The 15,188-nt window shown below is 31.2% G+C and overlaps 1 protein-coding gene across 3 annotated transcripts; it reads right to left on the minus strand.

Moving 5' to 3' along the window:
- Positions 1 to 2,966: 2,966 nt before the first annotated feature.
- Positions 2,967 to 8,679, minus strand: LOC110024216 (14-3-3-like protein GF14 iota). Of its 3 annotated transcripts, none has more exons than XM_020724044.1 (7): positions 8,503 to 8,679; positions 5,049 to 5,355; positions 4,195 to 4,282; positions 4,020 to 4,129; positions 3,773 to 3,921; positions 3,298 to 3,344; positions 2,967 to 3,218 (listed from the first exon to the last, which is right to left on the minus strand). In XM_020724044.1, exons 1-7 carry the CDS (start codon positions 8,573 to 8,575, stop codon positions 3,213 to 3,215), a joined length of 780 nt encoding a protein of 259 aa, XP_020579703.1. In that variant the 5' UTR covers positions 8,576 to 8,679; the 3' UTR covers positions 2,967 to 3,212. The 3 variants fall into 3 exon arrangements, with proteins under 3 accessions (XP_020579703.1, XP_020579700.1, XP_020579702.1); XM_020724041.1 differs by having other exon boundaries at positions 3,298 to 3,347; positions 3,767 to 3,921; XM_020724043.1 differs by having other exon boundaries at positions 3,298 to 3,347; positions 8,503 to 8,678.
- Between the last annotated feature and the right edge of the window lie 6,509 nt (positions 8,680 to 15,188).

Consider the following 15,188-nt stretch of genomic DNA (forward strand, 5'->3'; position numbering starts at 1 on the left):
GCCTTTTTTCTTTAATTTTTTACCTTAAAAGTAGAAATGGACAAGATATGAGGAGTCTGTCACTTGTGTGGGGTTTGTTCTTGCTTAAATGTTTATTCAATAAAATTCCAGCTGGGAAGTGATTAATTTCTTCAAAAATGATGTATATGGCAGAGTCCTTCGTTGTTTGTAAGCTAAGTGGTCCAAATTGAACAAATGCATGTTGAACATTTTCTAACCAATATGCTTATCGTCTCGACATGGGAAAAAAAAAGAAAAAGACCAAAATAAAATTTAATGTGGGGCATTTACATACATACCACCTAATTCTTATATATTATACATATATAGTGACTAAATTTTGTCTTTTCTCTTACATTTATGCCATCAACTCTTTTCATATCACATCAAAAATCTCTCTCATAATTTTGAAAAAGTGCATGGGGAAGGTGCCATATGTAATAAATTAACGGATATAGATATGGAAGCACATAAGAATTTCAGTGGTGTGTAAATATTTCATTTTATAGTTAAAATTTGTGGATAAGATTCTACGTGATTAAAGTTGGAAGACGGCATCAAATAAACTGAATATAAATCATTCCTTAATGCTGCTAATAATATTGATGTGAGTGGATTGGTTTTTACAAGAATAAATTTTTTTAGTGTGTGTATAATTTTTCCTGCTTCTATTGACCACTAAATTTCACTCTCCCTTTCAATTCCTGGAATTAAAATCAGATTTTTGAAAGCTTTTAAATTTTGTTTTGAGCTGCAATAAAACTGACATGAATTTTGAGCTCTCTCCGCATCTGTGTTGAGAACTAAGTCATTTAAAAGATGATTAGTTGAGCTTTCATTGTTGATGAAGCAGTTGAAGCTGTCGGAAATCGTTTTATTTCAAATTTGCCAAACCAAAAAAATAACCAAGTAAATGAACTAAGACAAATAATAAATCTAAAAAATGATTTGGACGAGTTTTGATAATTTAGATTGATTTTGCAGTTACCATTCAATTTGATTATTTTATTGTAATAATTATTTAGGTTAATTTTAAATGGTTACATCAAAGACATGATACCAAGGATCATGCATTAATTCCAGACAAAAATAAATCCTGCTATTGAACCCTCTCAAATAATGACATTTGGCTGAGCTCCTTCATGCCATAAATAATACCTGCTTTGTCTACTCCATGGGGGAAAAAACAAACAGGTGTTACAATAAAGCCATCATAAGCCACCCAAGTTATGTCCCACACACCCCAAGTTTTAGTATATTTATTTACAAAGTCATCAAAGAGGAATGAAATGAAATGAATGAATGTGTCATCATTCTGCCAACATGTCTATTCCATAAACTTATTCATATATCCGTTATAAAGAACTCAGAGGGTCCCCCCACAATCTTCTCTTTGGAATCACCCTCTCATCTTTTAAGAAAAAATAAAAAACCTGAGATTGCAGGAAAAGGACAGGTACAGCAATTTTCATGTAATCAAACTCTGCTCATCCCAAACTCACGTGTGACATTTATTAAGGGGAGAGAAAGGGATGTGAATCTGTCCTCATGATTCTTTCTGTCCTCAGCCAATCACTGTTTTTAATTTGATTATATCCATTCCATTTGGAAACATATGAAGCTTCCATTCTCTCTCTCTCTCTCCTCGTACTGTTTCTATAGTCATCATCCTGTCATGTCGTAGATTTCATATGGGTGCTTGAAAGCCATGTATTTATATTATAATTATATAGCTTATGTCACATGAATGAGAGAGAAAGATGAGCGTGTGGGCCAACTTTGTGGCAGTGTCCAAAGTCTGGGTAATTTATATTTCAATGTAGAAACACCTTTTTATTTATTGATCTATTGAATGCATGCGAGGTCCATTTTTATTTTTCAAAATATTTAATAAAGTCTAATGCATATATGATGATGATATATAGTTTTTATGTTCATTATTATTATTTATTTGGATGTGACAGAATAATTAAATAATATATGGAAAAGAGTCTTGTGATATTGAAATTAATAGTATTTACAATATTTCAATGAATAATTTGAATCATATAATATATTTATTAAGATGGTTGCGGAATTTAAATTTTTGATGATATTGAGTGGAGTCTATTTTTTAATATTTTTTAAATTGATAAGGACTAAGAGGATAAGTTGATGCCATTGATCTTTAAATATATATTAAAAGTTTAGGATTGCTTTCATGAAGATGAAAGCTCTCGTCTACCTCTGACTCCTTCCTCCTCCCCTGTCTCTATACAGCTTGTCATAAGGAAGCTTAAAATATTTAGAGAACTAATCTTCTTTTATATATATTTAGATATTGTCAACTCTTCTTCATAAATTTCTCCTTTCAACCATTCACATGTTTAATTTAAAAAATAATAAAAAATAAAATAAAATCAATCTTGACATACTAATATAATTGTTGACCACTTGAGCTCTTCAGACTGCATGAGCATATGGATACATGCATTGACATTTTTTAATGCTAAAGATACATCATTTGTATATGTTTGTTTTTCTCTATTAGTATTTATTCAATATTTATTGAGTTTTAGGGGTATTTACATGCAATGCACAAAATTCTTATGAGTTTGCACATCTCACACATATTCTTATATATATCACATAAAAATAACACTATTATTACTTTTTGAAGTAATACATTTTTTTCATGCATAAATTTAAAACACCAAAATGCTATGTATATAAACATGAAAATTGGGTGAGATATGTAATTACATAGAAATTGCGTTGTATATATGTAAATCTTCGACTTTTAAGAAAACTGATTTTAAAGACTCAGACATTCAGATCAAAAGTAGTGAGAATATCCTAACATGAGTTTCTTCTCATAAGAATAAATGTGAATCGTCTGAAACTTCTGAACTCAGATAGCAATCATCAGAATTAAAAATGGAAAAATATTCAGCGTAAATTCTGCTGAAATTGGAAAAAAAGTTGGAGTATAAAAAGCAGAAATACTAACCTATCACAAAGAAAACCAAATAAATTTTCGTTGGTTAGTTAAGTTATATCATCAGAATTAAATGATGCAAAAACAGTAGCTGTAAGAATTGATAAAAACTGGAGAAAGAAAATGAAGAAGAAGAAGGGCTGAATCTATCAGACGAACGATCGATAAGAGACATGCATCAGCTTTCAAATTTTAGTCCGCCGTAAAGCACGAAAGCGTCTTCAGCAATGAGCTATCATTTCTGCAACCAAAAAACATTTATAGTGAAAATTAGCCAAAATTTGTTAGGAGGCCAGATAAGATTTACCAATTGAACATACCTCGGATTCGACAGGCTTGGCATCCTCAGCTTTGCTTCCATCATCGCCTGCTGTAATGTGAGGACGACAACAAAATTAAGCTTTTATAAGAGACTTTAGCATAGCACTTATTTCAAAGTATTTTCTTGAAACCCCTCCAAATCAAAGTTTATTTAGGCATATCACTGCCAATCTATTCATTTTGCACCGAGACTGCATCAAAAGAAATTTACATGCCTTTTATGCATCTACATGTTTAACACCTAAAGTTTAATATTTACATTCATAACTCTCAATCTTTAACATCTCATCAAAAATACTACTTTACCAATTTTTCACAAGTTAAAGGCACCTTTTTTATGTATACCTTTATTGCATCAATGTGTTATAAATGTAAATATCAAACTTTAGGTGTTAAACATGTGAATTTATAAAAATTGTGTGCTAGGTAGAAGAAAATATTTAGAATAGGTGCATGTAAATATTAGACCATTACCTCCATCATCAGGCAAATCAGAGGTCCAAAGGGTGAGGTTGTCCCTCAGCAACTGCATGATCAAGGTGCTATCCTTGTATGACTCCTCATTCAAGGTGTCGAGTTCAGCAATGGCCAAATCAAAGGCTTCCCTTGCTAGATGACAAGCCCTACAAAATCGATAAATTGCTTGGAAACAGAGAAGCTAAGGAAACTCTGTAATGTTGAAGTTGTTTGGAGACAGCAATATATCAAAAAAAACTATTACTTTTCAGGAAGATTCATGATTTCATAGTAGAAAACAGAGAAGTTTAGTGCAAGACCGAGCCGAATGGGATGGGTCGGGGGAAGGTCAGTGCTAGCATTCATGGATGCAACCTACAGAGAAGGAAAAATTGTCAAACTAAACACAAGAAAATATTAAATAAAAACTTTGTACATGCCTGATAACCCTTCAAAGATTGTTCAGCTGCATCCTTCTTCTCTGGACCCGTTTTAAACTCTGCCAGATAGCGATTATAATCACCCTTCCTGCAAAATTTTACATGTTCATAAGAATGTGTAATGAAATAAAATGTTTTTTTTATCTGAAACCCCCTAAACGAAGACTGGAAACTCCAACCAAGCCTCACAAATCTGTAAAATCACGTGTAAAACATGTAAATCATTATGAATAAACACCATGTTTGCTAACCATCAACGAACTTTTTCTGTAATTCACTGACCATAGTTTGCCTCAATCATTAAGTTTTGAACAGAGAAGGAAAGCTGGTTCATCTTTCTTTCCGATTGCTTTATGCTTCAGGTTAAAGAAGGAAAAGGTTGGGAGTTATAATATAGCAGCATTTACAGACATACCACCCAATTCCTATGTATTTACATATCTAACACATAGACTTTACTTTTTGAATTTATACGACCGAAATCTTTCATATTACATCAAAACTACCATTATTTTAACTCTTAAAAACTGAAATTCATATTTTCATGCATAGGTAAGGTGGCATACATGCAAAAGTTGAAGTTTTGAAGTTAGATAAGCAAATACATAGAAATTGGGTGGTACGTATGTAAATCTCCCATATATGAATTAGCCTCAAGGAGATCCTTAAATATAGCACACTACAAATGTGGTTGTTCTTTTACTTTTGATTGTATGCAAATGCATGCCAACTGCAATGCATAATGGTACAACTAAACATCAGAACATCACGTTAATGCTATAGATTGTAAGCTTTAGCCATTAAGAAATCACTTCATAGAAATTAAAATCAATAGAAGAGTTTGCATTCCTTACATCTTGTAATAAAATATTGCTGACTCTCCAGATTTGGCAGAAGGGATCAGGTTTTCATCAATGATAAAGAGTATATCACTGCATATCTCACTAAGCTCATTCTCAACCTTTTGGCGATAACCTTTAATCAATCTAACATTGTTCTCATTTTTTTTTGACTCTTCCTTCTGCTCAATAGAGGACATGATGCGCCACGATGCACGGAGTGCTCCGATGACATTTTTATAGCCAACGGAAAGAAGGTTTCTCTCCTCAGCCGTCAGTTCCACGTCAAGCTTAGCAACATTTTTCATGCTCTCAATCATTTCTGCAACAATTAATCAATATAAGAGCTGAAATTAGAGCAAGTGTGGACAAATTTTATGTTAAATCAGAAGAAAAAATGTAATTGATTCTTTCATGATATTACGATCAAGTTCTGGCAAACATGGAGCTGAAAATTGTAAATTGACAAGACAAGTAATGTTCCAGTTTTCACCAATAAAGGCAACATAATTAAAATATTCATAGTTTTGATTATTTTAAAAATAATTTTTGGGTAATAATTCTTTTTAATAAAATCAAACTTTTTCATAAAATCAAACATATTTTAGGAAGATGCATTACAATTACAACTCATAAAGCATGCTAATGATATAACTTTAATTTCTACAATGAGGGTTTCTATTGCTAAAAAATAAGAATATAAGTCCAAAGATTGAAAGATAGGCCTCGATAATGTCCATAAAATTTGGTGATATGTAACCATTTAAGTGTTATGAAAAAACAACGACAATAAATGAAAAAAAATCGGATCGAAAAACTACAAACCAGAAAAGAACACACAGATTTACGTGGTTCGACTAATTTGCCTACATCCACGGAGCTGCAGAGGATTTTAGTGTTTCGAGAAATTACACCATCGAGCGCCTCAAAGTTTACAAGAAAACTTCATTTCTTCTCTCTTCCTTTCTCTCTCTTAGCTCTCAAGAGGACTTGACTTAGCTTTTATGACAGACCAAAAGAGGTTATTTAAAGGAAACGGGAGAGAGATAGGTGGAGAGAGGTAGGTGAGACGCGATAGATGAGGTAAATAAGTCACAAGCTCAATATATTTAACAATTATCCCACTTGGAGACTGGGACACTGACTACATCATCTGCAGTTTGTATCATTTGCCGGTTGTACCGACCTTTTATTTCAAACATGATATCATCCACTTTCCTCCACCTCTGCAACTCATGACTCATGTCTTCACGTTGGAAAACCAACTGAAGTTGAGCACAATTTCAGTTTCTCAAGAGTACACTCTTAGTCGACATATCAGCGTCAACATATATTTGTACCTCCAAACTCTTTTCTGGGTTACTCCTACATTTGCTTACAACTCTCACTATATGGACAATATTCTACCTCAGCTGAAAGTGATTTTCAACAAATCCAGTCTTGTATCTTTTACTGTCATCAAGCACAATCTTCACCCGGTACAACCACTTGTCTTGTAATGTCTTCTTCTCAGGTGAAAGTTATGTCAGCTCCCAAGTTTAATTTATTGGCAGGGAATCCGTCTCCTTCTTGGTCAGCTCCCACTTGCTCGAATTCTCATCTTGCAAGATTTTTTTATAGCTTTGGCTTATGTGACCAAGTTTACAATCCTCCAGTAAGTAAAATTTGTGTCATTAAACTTCTCGATCTCAGATGTCATCACTTCGTCTCCGCCCATCGTTGTTCCTTAGATCCGAACCAAAGCTCTAATACCAATTGTTATGAAAAAAGTACGGCAATAAAGTGAAAAAAAAATCGAATCAAAAAATTACAAACCAGAAAATAACATACAAATTTACGTGGTTCGACTAATTTGCCTACGTCCACGGAGCTGCAAAAGATTTTAGTACTTCGAGAAATTACACCGTCGAATGCCTCGACGTTTACAAGAAAAAGTTTTTTCTCCCTTCCTCTCTCTCTCTTAGCTCTCAAGGGGACTTGGTTTAGCTCTTATAACAGACCAAAAGAGGCTATTTAAAGAAAATGGGAGAGATGTAGGTGAAGAGAGGAGGTGGGAGAAAGATACGTGAGACGCAGTAGATGAGGTAGGTAAGTCAAAGATTCCATATATTTAACATTAAGGTTAGCCTTACAAATTATGTTATCACGCAGGTTCGCAACCCTAATGTTTGCCCATCCTAATGCCTTCAAATTAGCATTCGCAACCCTAATGTTTGCCCATCCTACTGCCTTCAAATTAGCATCCTCGACACATGGATACTTCTCTCTCTCTCTCTTTGTTTTTTTTTTCTGCACAAAACAAAGAAATTTAATTTTCGAACATGGCCATGAATAAGCTTTCCTTGAAAGGATTAGATAGCAAAGAAAATACTAGTTCGAAATTACAATCTAAGTAGATGGGGATTAATTGAAGACAAATTAATGATCATCCAACATTTGGAGCAATCCTTAAACAAATTTTGTGCATCTTCTCTTCATCTTCTTATGTCCTCTATTACCAGTTTGCCATGTTGTATTTTCTCCACTATTAGTGCATATTGTGATGCCATATCCACAAGCACATCAGCTAGCTCCAAGGTATGTAGGTGGAGCTCCCTATTTAGTGTCCTCAACTCTTCTTTATGATCGATAGTAGGAGACTTGGGATAAATCGATCCAACTCCTTGATCCTCCAAGCTAGGAATCACAACATCTCGGTAGTGTAGGAGGCACAATAGATAGAACAAACACCCTGGATGGGCGATGGAGACTGATGAGTATACAAGAGGTATTTGAGGAACTCCTCGAAAGATTTAAGTTTTTAATTTTTTTTAAAAAATAATGTTACATTGTTTTGATGGGGCAACATCTAGTCACCGGTATATCTTAAGATTAAAATAAATGAAACAATAAAAAAAAAAAATCATTATGATCACCTTTGAACTTTCTATATAATATTGTACATTGTTTAATTAAGATACATTAGATCAAGGGCACAGTACATTTGTTATCAAGATAAACTACTACAAGCATTACATTGAATCCAAACAATATTGTCTGAGACAATTTCGTGGAGTTTGGATTGTGATAGAAAAAACATAATGCTTCGGTTAATGTTTTCTTCAATATTGCTCTGCCCATTCAACAATATACAAGAACCCGAGCACCGAGTTCGATTTTCTGAGCAGAATTTGATTCTTTCAATTTTCATGCATAGTTTCAGCATTTCCACTCACCCCCAAAAATAAATTCTGAACAAACATAAAGCTATCGTATAACATTAGAACGAAAAGTAATCACCTCGCACTCAAACAAATCAAGCATACCACAAACAAATCACAAAATCGGCATTCCACCCAAAACGGAACGAATCAATCTGCCAAGGCCGATCGATCCGAATCCATTCAATCGACTGCCAAAAAACCGAATACATAAAGAACGAACAAATAGAGGAATGAACATGGAAGCAAATGATCATCTAGTCACCGACCTTCATAACGCTCGGCCTGCTCGGCAAGCTTCGCCATGTAGACATGCTTCTCCCTCACCTTCTCCGTCGACATAATGAACGTAAGAAATCGATCGAGACCGCCTAACAGAGCTGCAGCAGAAATATGGATTCACGGCGAGGAGAAGCGAGATTTGAAGGACGAAGATGAGGGAAACGAAGCAGTTTTACGCTATCGATGGCCAGGATCTGGACCGTTGGTTCCTCCCAATTTTAGCGGAGAAAACTTCGAGGCCTTAGCTGGGAAGATCCTGGCCGTCCATTTTTCCTATTTTCCGCGGGGTTTCCGTTGCCAGTAATTTTTCCTTTGTTAAGAAAAAATACTGATTCGATTTTTTATTTTTTATTTTTTGTTTTTTACATTCAAACATTGTTATTTATATATCTTACTCCTCAAAATTTAATATTACAAAATTGACCCTTCCTTTAATGTTTCCCTCTCCATCATTTTATGATAAACATATTTTTATATATAATTTTATTATACCAAAATATTATAAATATAAATTTGAAAATTTTATGTATTATGTGTGTAAATACATAAAAGTTATTTTCTATATATATAAAATTTTCAATGGTAGCCAGCTTTTATATATAATATTTCTTACATTATTTAATCTAATTATTAGATCAAAATTATGGACCGCGATAAAAATTTTATTATGATTTGATGATTAATTTATTTTTTTTAACTCAAGATTTTTTAAAATTTGATAAAAAATATCCACCTTATAATGTCCTATAAAAATATTAGTTTCATGCAATATTTTAAAATTATTTCTTTAAAATTATTTTAATTGTATTTTGAATATACTTGAAATTTTCATTTTATTTTATTTATTTTAATTATAAAATAGATAGATTATTTTTTTTGTTATTTAAATCATCCGTCAAGATGTAACATTTATTTATTTAATTTATGATTAAATTATCTCATGGAATTATGAAAATTTATAGCATATTAATTTCAATAATAAAATTTAGATGAATGATTAAGATTTATCAATTAAAAATTATATAATAAAAATATTGATATGCAACTCTCTCGTTTATCTTCAAATATAGTTCACATATATTTATATTATTGTTGGGATAACATAGATCATATTCAAGGTGTTGAGTTCCTTGAGGCACACCGTCATTATGTCAAAAGTTCTTGGGGTTGTAATTTGTGCAATTCTTTTATGCGCTCTTCAAATCAAGTTATACCTTTAATTATATAGCCAAGCCTATAGATCAAAGTTACATTTGTAATGCCTTGCTTATGCATAAGAACATAAATAGTAGCCAGGGGGTTCGAAGAAGTAATCATTGGGTGCCTTGGATCTAATTTTTTTTAGCCTCCCTCACCACAAATCTATATCAATCCATATGCTTGAAGTAAGATCACAAGAAGACTGAAAGCCTCTAGGGTGACATAAATGAGAATAGTTAGACACTTCCAACCATTTTAGGAGGTCACAAGGAAATACTAAATCTTTCATCCTTTGTTGAAGGTGGAAAATCTTGTTAGGGATAGAGGAAGTGTACATTGAGTATAAAGTAACATAGGCATTCCAAATAATAAATACAAAAGAGAACAATTATTGAGGTGACCAAGAGACTTCATACTTATCTAAGAGCCATCTCATGCCCCTCAACATCATGCAAGCATTATGAAGAGCTATGAAAGAATAAACATAAATAAAGACAACACATTAGATTCCTCTTCCTAAAATTGGAGGTTCAAATCCATATTCAAATACAACTTAAAAGGAGAAAATATTCTTTTTATTGAATCTTACATTTATCCTCTCACTTGGCTATGGACCCCTTAATTGATAGCCTAAAAGAGAAAATTTTCTTCATTAACATTTATAATAAAGCAACCATCAAATGGGAATCCACAAATAAAAACTCGAGCAACACACCAAAAAACTAATATTAACTATTTTAATCATTCTCATTGTTCATTATTATAGATTTTGACCTTTAAAAAACACAAGTAAGAAAAAAAATGAAGGATGAGCACTAATGAGCAAATTTCTAAAAAAGAAGGTAACAATTTGCTCATATTTTAATTTTATAACATTAATTAGATAACATTCTAATAAATCAAAAGTCTTCAAATCAAAGTGTGGAGGGAGGGGGGAGAGAGAGAGAGTGGCATGACACATGTCATCATGTGGATGGTCATCTCTCCAACATTTTATAATATGCTAAAAATTATAGCCATATATTAGAGGATGAAATCAATTATCAATACAACAGAATCAAGCACTCACAATGATCCCATCTCACGAGTCACAAGTTGCATAACACTCTTATCACAATTTAACTATGATCATGCCCTGAGTATTACCCAACACAATTTAAGTTCATACTTCTTATAGTCGTCACCATTACATTTAAAATTTAAATATATTTCCATAAAAAATGATATCTTTTATCAATATATATATACATCAATACATTAAAATAATCCATTCGACCAAATTGAGTGCTTTGGGAATACATCCATTTTATTTTTTTAAGGAATATTTTGTATGCCTGACTGCCACTAGTATTTCTTAAACACTTCCATGCTATGTTGGATCTATTAGCCAAAAATTAGCTTTCACCTCCATGTTTAAGGCAAATAAATTAGTTTTCAATAGATCTTGACCTCCAAAGAGGTGGCAACAAGTAAGCATCTCTATAACAATGTAGAGCGTCACATTAAAGGAAAACTCATAATAAGACCAAGCCATAAAGAACTATCATAGAAAAACTTATATTATAATGAATTCACCTTCTAAGCTCTAAATGTAACTTATTTTCAATTGCATGTACATGATTTATGTGAATAATTTATCTTAAAAATTTCTTCTCTAAGGGAGATAGTTTGACAAGCTGATATGAGAGATATTTCGTAGATCTTTTAAGGATTGCTCTAGCATATTGACCTCATAAAATGATACATAATGAGGCAAAAATAATGAAAGGCACCATCTGTGAATGTAAAGGGCCCACAAAATTAACATTATTTTTGTAAAGGGCCCAAAAAAATAACATTTGGAATAGTGAATTTGCTTAGCTTATCTTATCTTATTAAAGAGACCAAATGAGTAAAACCTAATATTCCCTCATATAAGGATATAGATCTTGATGATCATGGAGCATATCTCAAATGTTATCAGAACAAAAATTGCTAGCATCATCTCCTTGCTTGTTGATACACCTCATATTCATAATAAACAAAATAAAATAAATAGTCACACAACATTGCTATGAGAATATGTTATAACCTTCAACCATATATATCCTTTTGAATGATTAAAGATACAATCGGTGCTTATACGGTGCAACCAAATTAAAATATTAACATCATTTCAAGTATAATAACAACATGTGTTCCTATCATAAAATATTTGACATGCCGATGGGACATTGCATCTTATGAGTGCTTGCTTTACTTGGCATTTCAAATAATTATCAATATAGATTTTGTTGGAATACACAACTTGATACAATGACATATTTTCCATAAATTTAATCTTAAATCTATGTGTGTTGGATATATAAATTTTTATCAGCCATCTTTGGCAGCACCCCCTAAAAAATTCATCCTAACACATTACAGTGGTAAGCCCATTTTTAACAATACTTATTGCTACATCTAAGTATTTTTAAGTTTTTATAAAAATATTTTATAAGGATTTAAAATAATAACAATTATATATGATATTAATAATCAAATTAAAATGATAAGCAACATTTAATGTTTCCTTTTTTATCTAAATTTAAATTTTTTTATTAAAAATAACATTAAAAAGATGCACTCCTTATACATTATCTATTTGATGTTACATTAATCATAATTTTTTTCAATTACATTGAGGACTTATCATCTTATGACTTTCTTATAACCTCAAGTATTTCTCATAACATCATGATTACCCATTGATTCATCTCTAAAAATTAAGACATTGAAGGATGTCTCCTTAAAGAGCGATGCTTTGACACATGCAAAATTTGTCAAAATAACTCATATTTTCACTTCTTCTGCTTGATTTGAGATAGTCCAATATTCAATTATGTAATAAGGTATCCAAGTGCATGTCACCACAAACTCTTTTTGTTCGACGTGTTGTGAAAGTATATTGATAAAATAATAAAGTTCATCAGGCCTATTGTATCTCAACTTTACTTCAAATTCCATGAACTTATTATCATAAATGTCATCCAGTTTTAAGGATCCATTAACTTCACTAATATCTTATATAGCCAGCCCTATATTTGACCATTCAAACTTGCCTCTTTAAATGCCTCATGAGATGCGGTTCTCTTCATTGTAAGTTGCCTTCTCACCATAAGTTGAATGCTCAGCCCATTCGACTACAACACATTGAATATCAAAGAGACTTTTTTCTAAATTTCAAACCTTCATGCATGGAAAAAAGAACATTTTTGTATATATTTCCCAACTTATTAGAACATATGGTTACTTGATTGACAAAAAAAAACACATGTATATTTAATATGAAAAGTAAACTAGTCAGTTAATGATCTTAGCTTTATTAAATCATGAAGTATTAGGAGCTCAAGTTGCACATTAGCATCAAAAGACAATAAACACAATCTCTTATTTGTTCTAACTCTTATACAGTTTGTTTGAAAACTTAAAGACTTATTTATTATTTGAATTTATTGTATGACATTATCTAATGCACGTTATAATTTGTAATATTATATTTATTGTAGTTTATCTATTTCAACCCATAATATGAACACTATAAAAAGAAGCTTCATTCTCTTACAAAGTGGTCACAAGTTATATATTTTTTCCTTATACCTTTCCTAAATTGTATGTCAACACAATTAGTCTCAAAAGTTGTTGATCATTAAGTTGAAATAGTGTTATGAGAATCATCCATATTTTTTGCATCTTGTGGCCTTGATCACTAGTTAATGTGAAATGGGAATAATCCAGTATTAATATTGTAATAGTATTCAAATAAATAAAGGTTAAGAGATATAATAATTATATTACATGTGCTTATTCTATATGAAATTCACTTAAACTATAAAATTAATAAAACTTATATTAATGTATTGTTGAATGGATTAAAGTTTTATTGAATTAGCAACTAATGACAGCCAAGCAAATGTTATCAACTTGAATCATTAAATAAAATTAGTCAAACAAAGCACTATGAAGCAAAATTATAAAATTGGAAAAAAAGTGAGTCTAGTGTTCCAATATGCAAGGAAAATATATGATAGGCTCATAGCCTTATAAAAACATACCTTTAACTTAGTTCATAATTGAATAAGTGGTGAACTTAAATATCAATATTTAATTTTAAGAGAACTTCATAAAAAAAAAATGCTTTTATATTTGATAATTAGTTATATCATCTTAATTAATTGCAAGAATTTAAAAATGATTTGAACTACATGACTAAATGCAGGAGATAAAAAAAAAAGCCAGATAAGGGAACTAGTATTAATGCCGGTATTGGTATCACATGGTTACAAAACTATTTATGATACATGCATCAAAATAACACAAATAACTTTCCACCATTTTTTTTTAAACCATTTAAAGATAAGTTGAAAACATTCAAAATAATTATCTAAAAATTTATATATTCAATGATAAATGCATAGAGGTCACAAATAAAAATAGCAAATACCATTTCATATCTTAGCAAAATAATATCAAGAGAACTAAAGAAGGCCCAAACACAAGAGGCATATAATTAACTAAGAAGTTAAACATGCATATAGCAATTGGGCACAAATAAAAAATATTTATGAGACATGAATCTCAAAATAATAAAAAAATTTTCTCAAAACTTAACAACACAATTATAACGTATGTGATGGTCTATAATTAATCTTAAGAAAAAAAAACGTATGTATATCATTTGCTTAATAACATTAAAATAATGTCATGAATATATTATAACTTATGAAAAATTCAAGAAAAATGATACCACACATACCGAGAAGTCCACAAATAAATATAAAGAATGACATTGGTCATCACTTGAAGGTAGTGAATAGAGGTGATTCAAAGCAGCATCAATTAACATAAGATCGGATCCATTGAACTTGAGATTTGAGAGTGATTAGATGAATATTGAGAGGCAAATTCATAGGGAAATAGAAAGTGGTGAGATTTATAGGGTTCTGGAGAGACACAAGATCTTTATTACATTTGAACATTATCAAACAAAGATCTTCTTATGTCCAACTCAATTAAAAAAGAGATCTAAATATCTATTCAACATGAACTCGGTTTCATAACAAATGAGTCAAATTTAAGCTTTATAACAAGCAAAATATAAGTTATTCACAAAAAAATAAATCTTTTCATCTACCCAATTAGAAAAATGTATTTTGCCAACTATTGTATCTTGTTTGACATGCGTAAACCTTGGTTGAGATCCCAAAATTTTAAGTTTAATTTGAATTTCAATGAAGAACTTGCTCCTAAAATCACCCTGTTCATTATAATTAAACAAAACACAATAATACATGACCTCCATTATAAAGGTAAGATTATTATTGTGAGAAAATAAGATTTTTTTTTCTTATTTTTATGGAAGAGAGAACTTTTAGAGCCATAAGTAAATCGTTGTATTTGATAAATAACTCAAGGTTGTCATGATTGACACTCTTCCAAATTAGCAATCAAATAT

This window comes from Phalaenopsis equestris, unplaced genomic scaffold (assembly GCF_001263595.1).
Source record: "Phalaenopsis equestris unplaced genomic scaffold, ASM126359v1 Scaffold000251, whole genome shotgun sequence".
Taxonomy (NCBI): domain Eukaryota; kingdom Viridiplantae; phylum Streptophyta; class Magnoliopsida; order Asparagales; family Orchidaceae; genus Phalaenopsis; species Phalaenopsis equestris.

Coding starts and splice junctions, on each gene's coding strand:
- LOC110024216 (XM_020724041.1), bottom strand. CDS start 8,575: ATGTCGACGGAGAAGGTGAGGGAGAAGCATGTCTACATGGCGAAGCTT. Junction 4,283..5,048: donor GCAATATTTTATTACAAGAT/GTAAGGAATGCA, acceptor AAAATTTTGCAG/GAAGGGTGATTATAATCGCT. Junction 4,130..4,194: donor AATCTTTGAAGGGTTATCAG/GCATGTACAAAG, acceptor CCTTCTCTGTAG/GTTGCATCCATGAATGCTAG.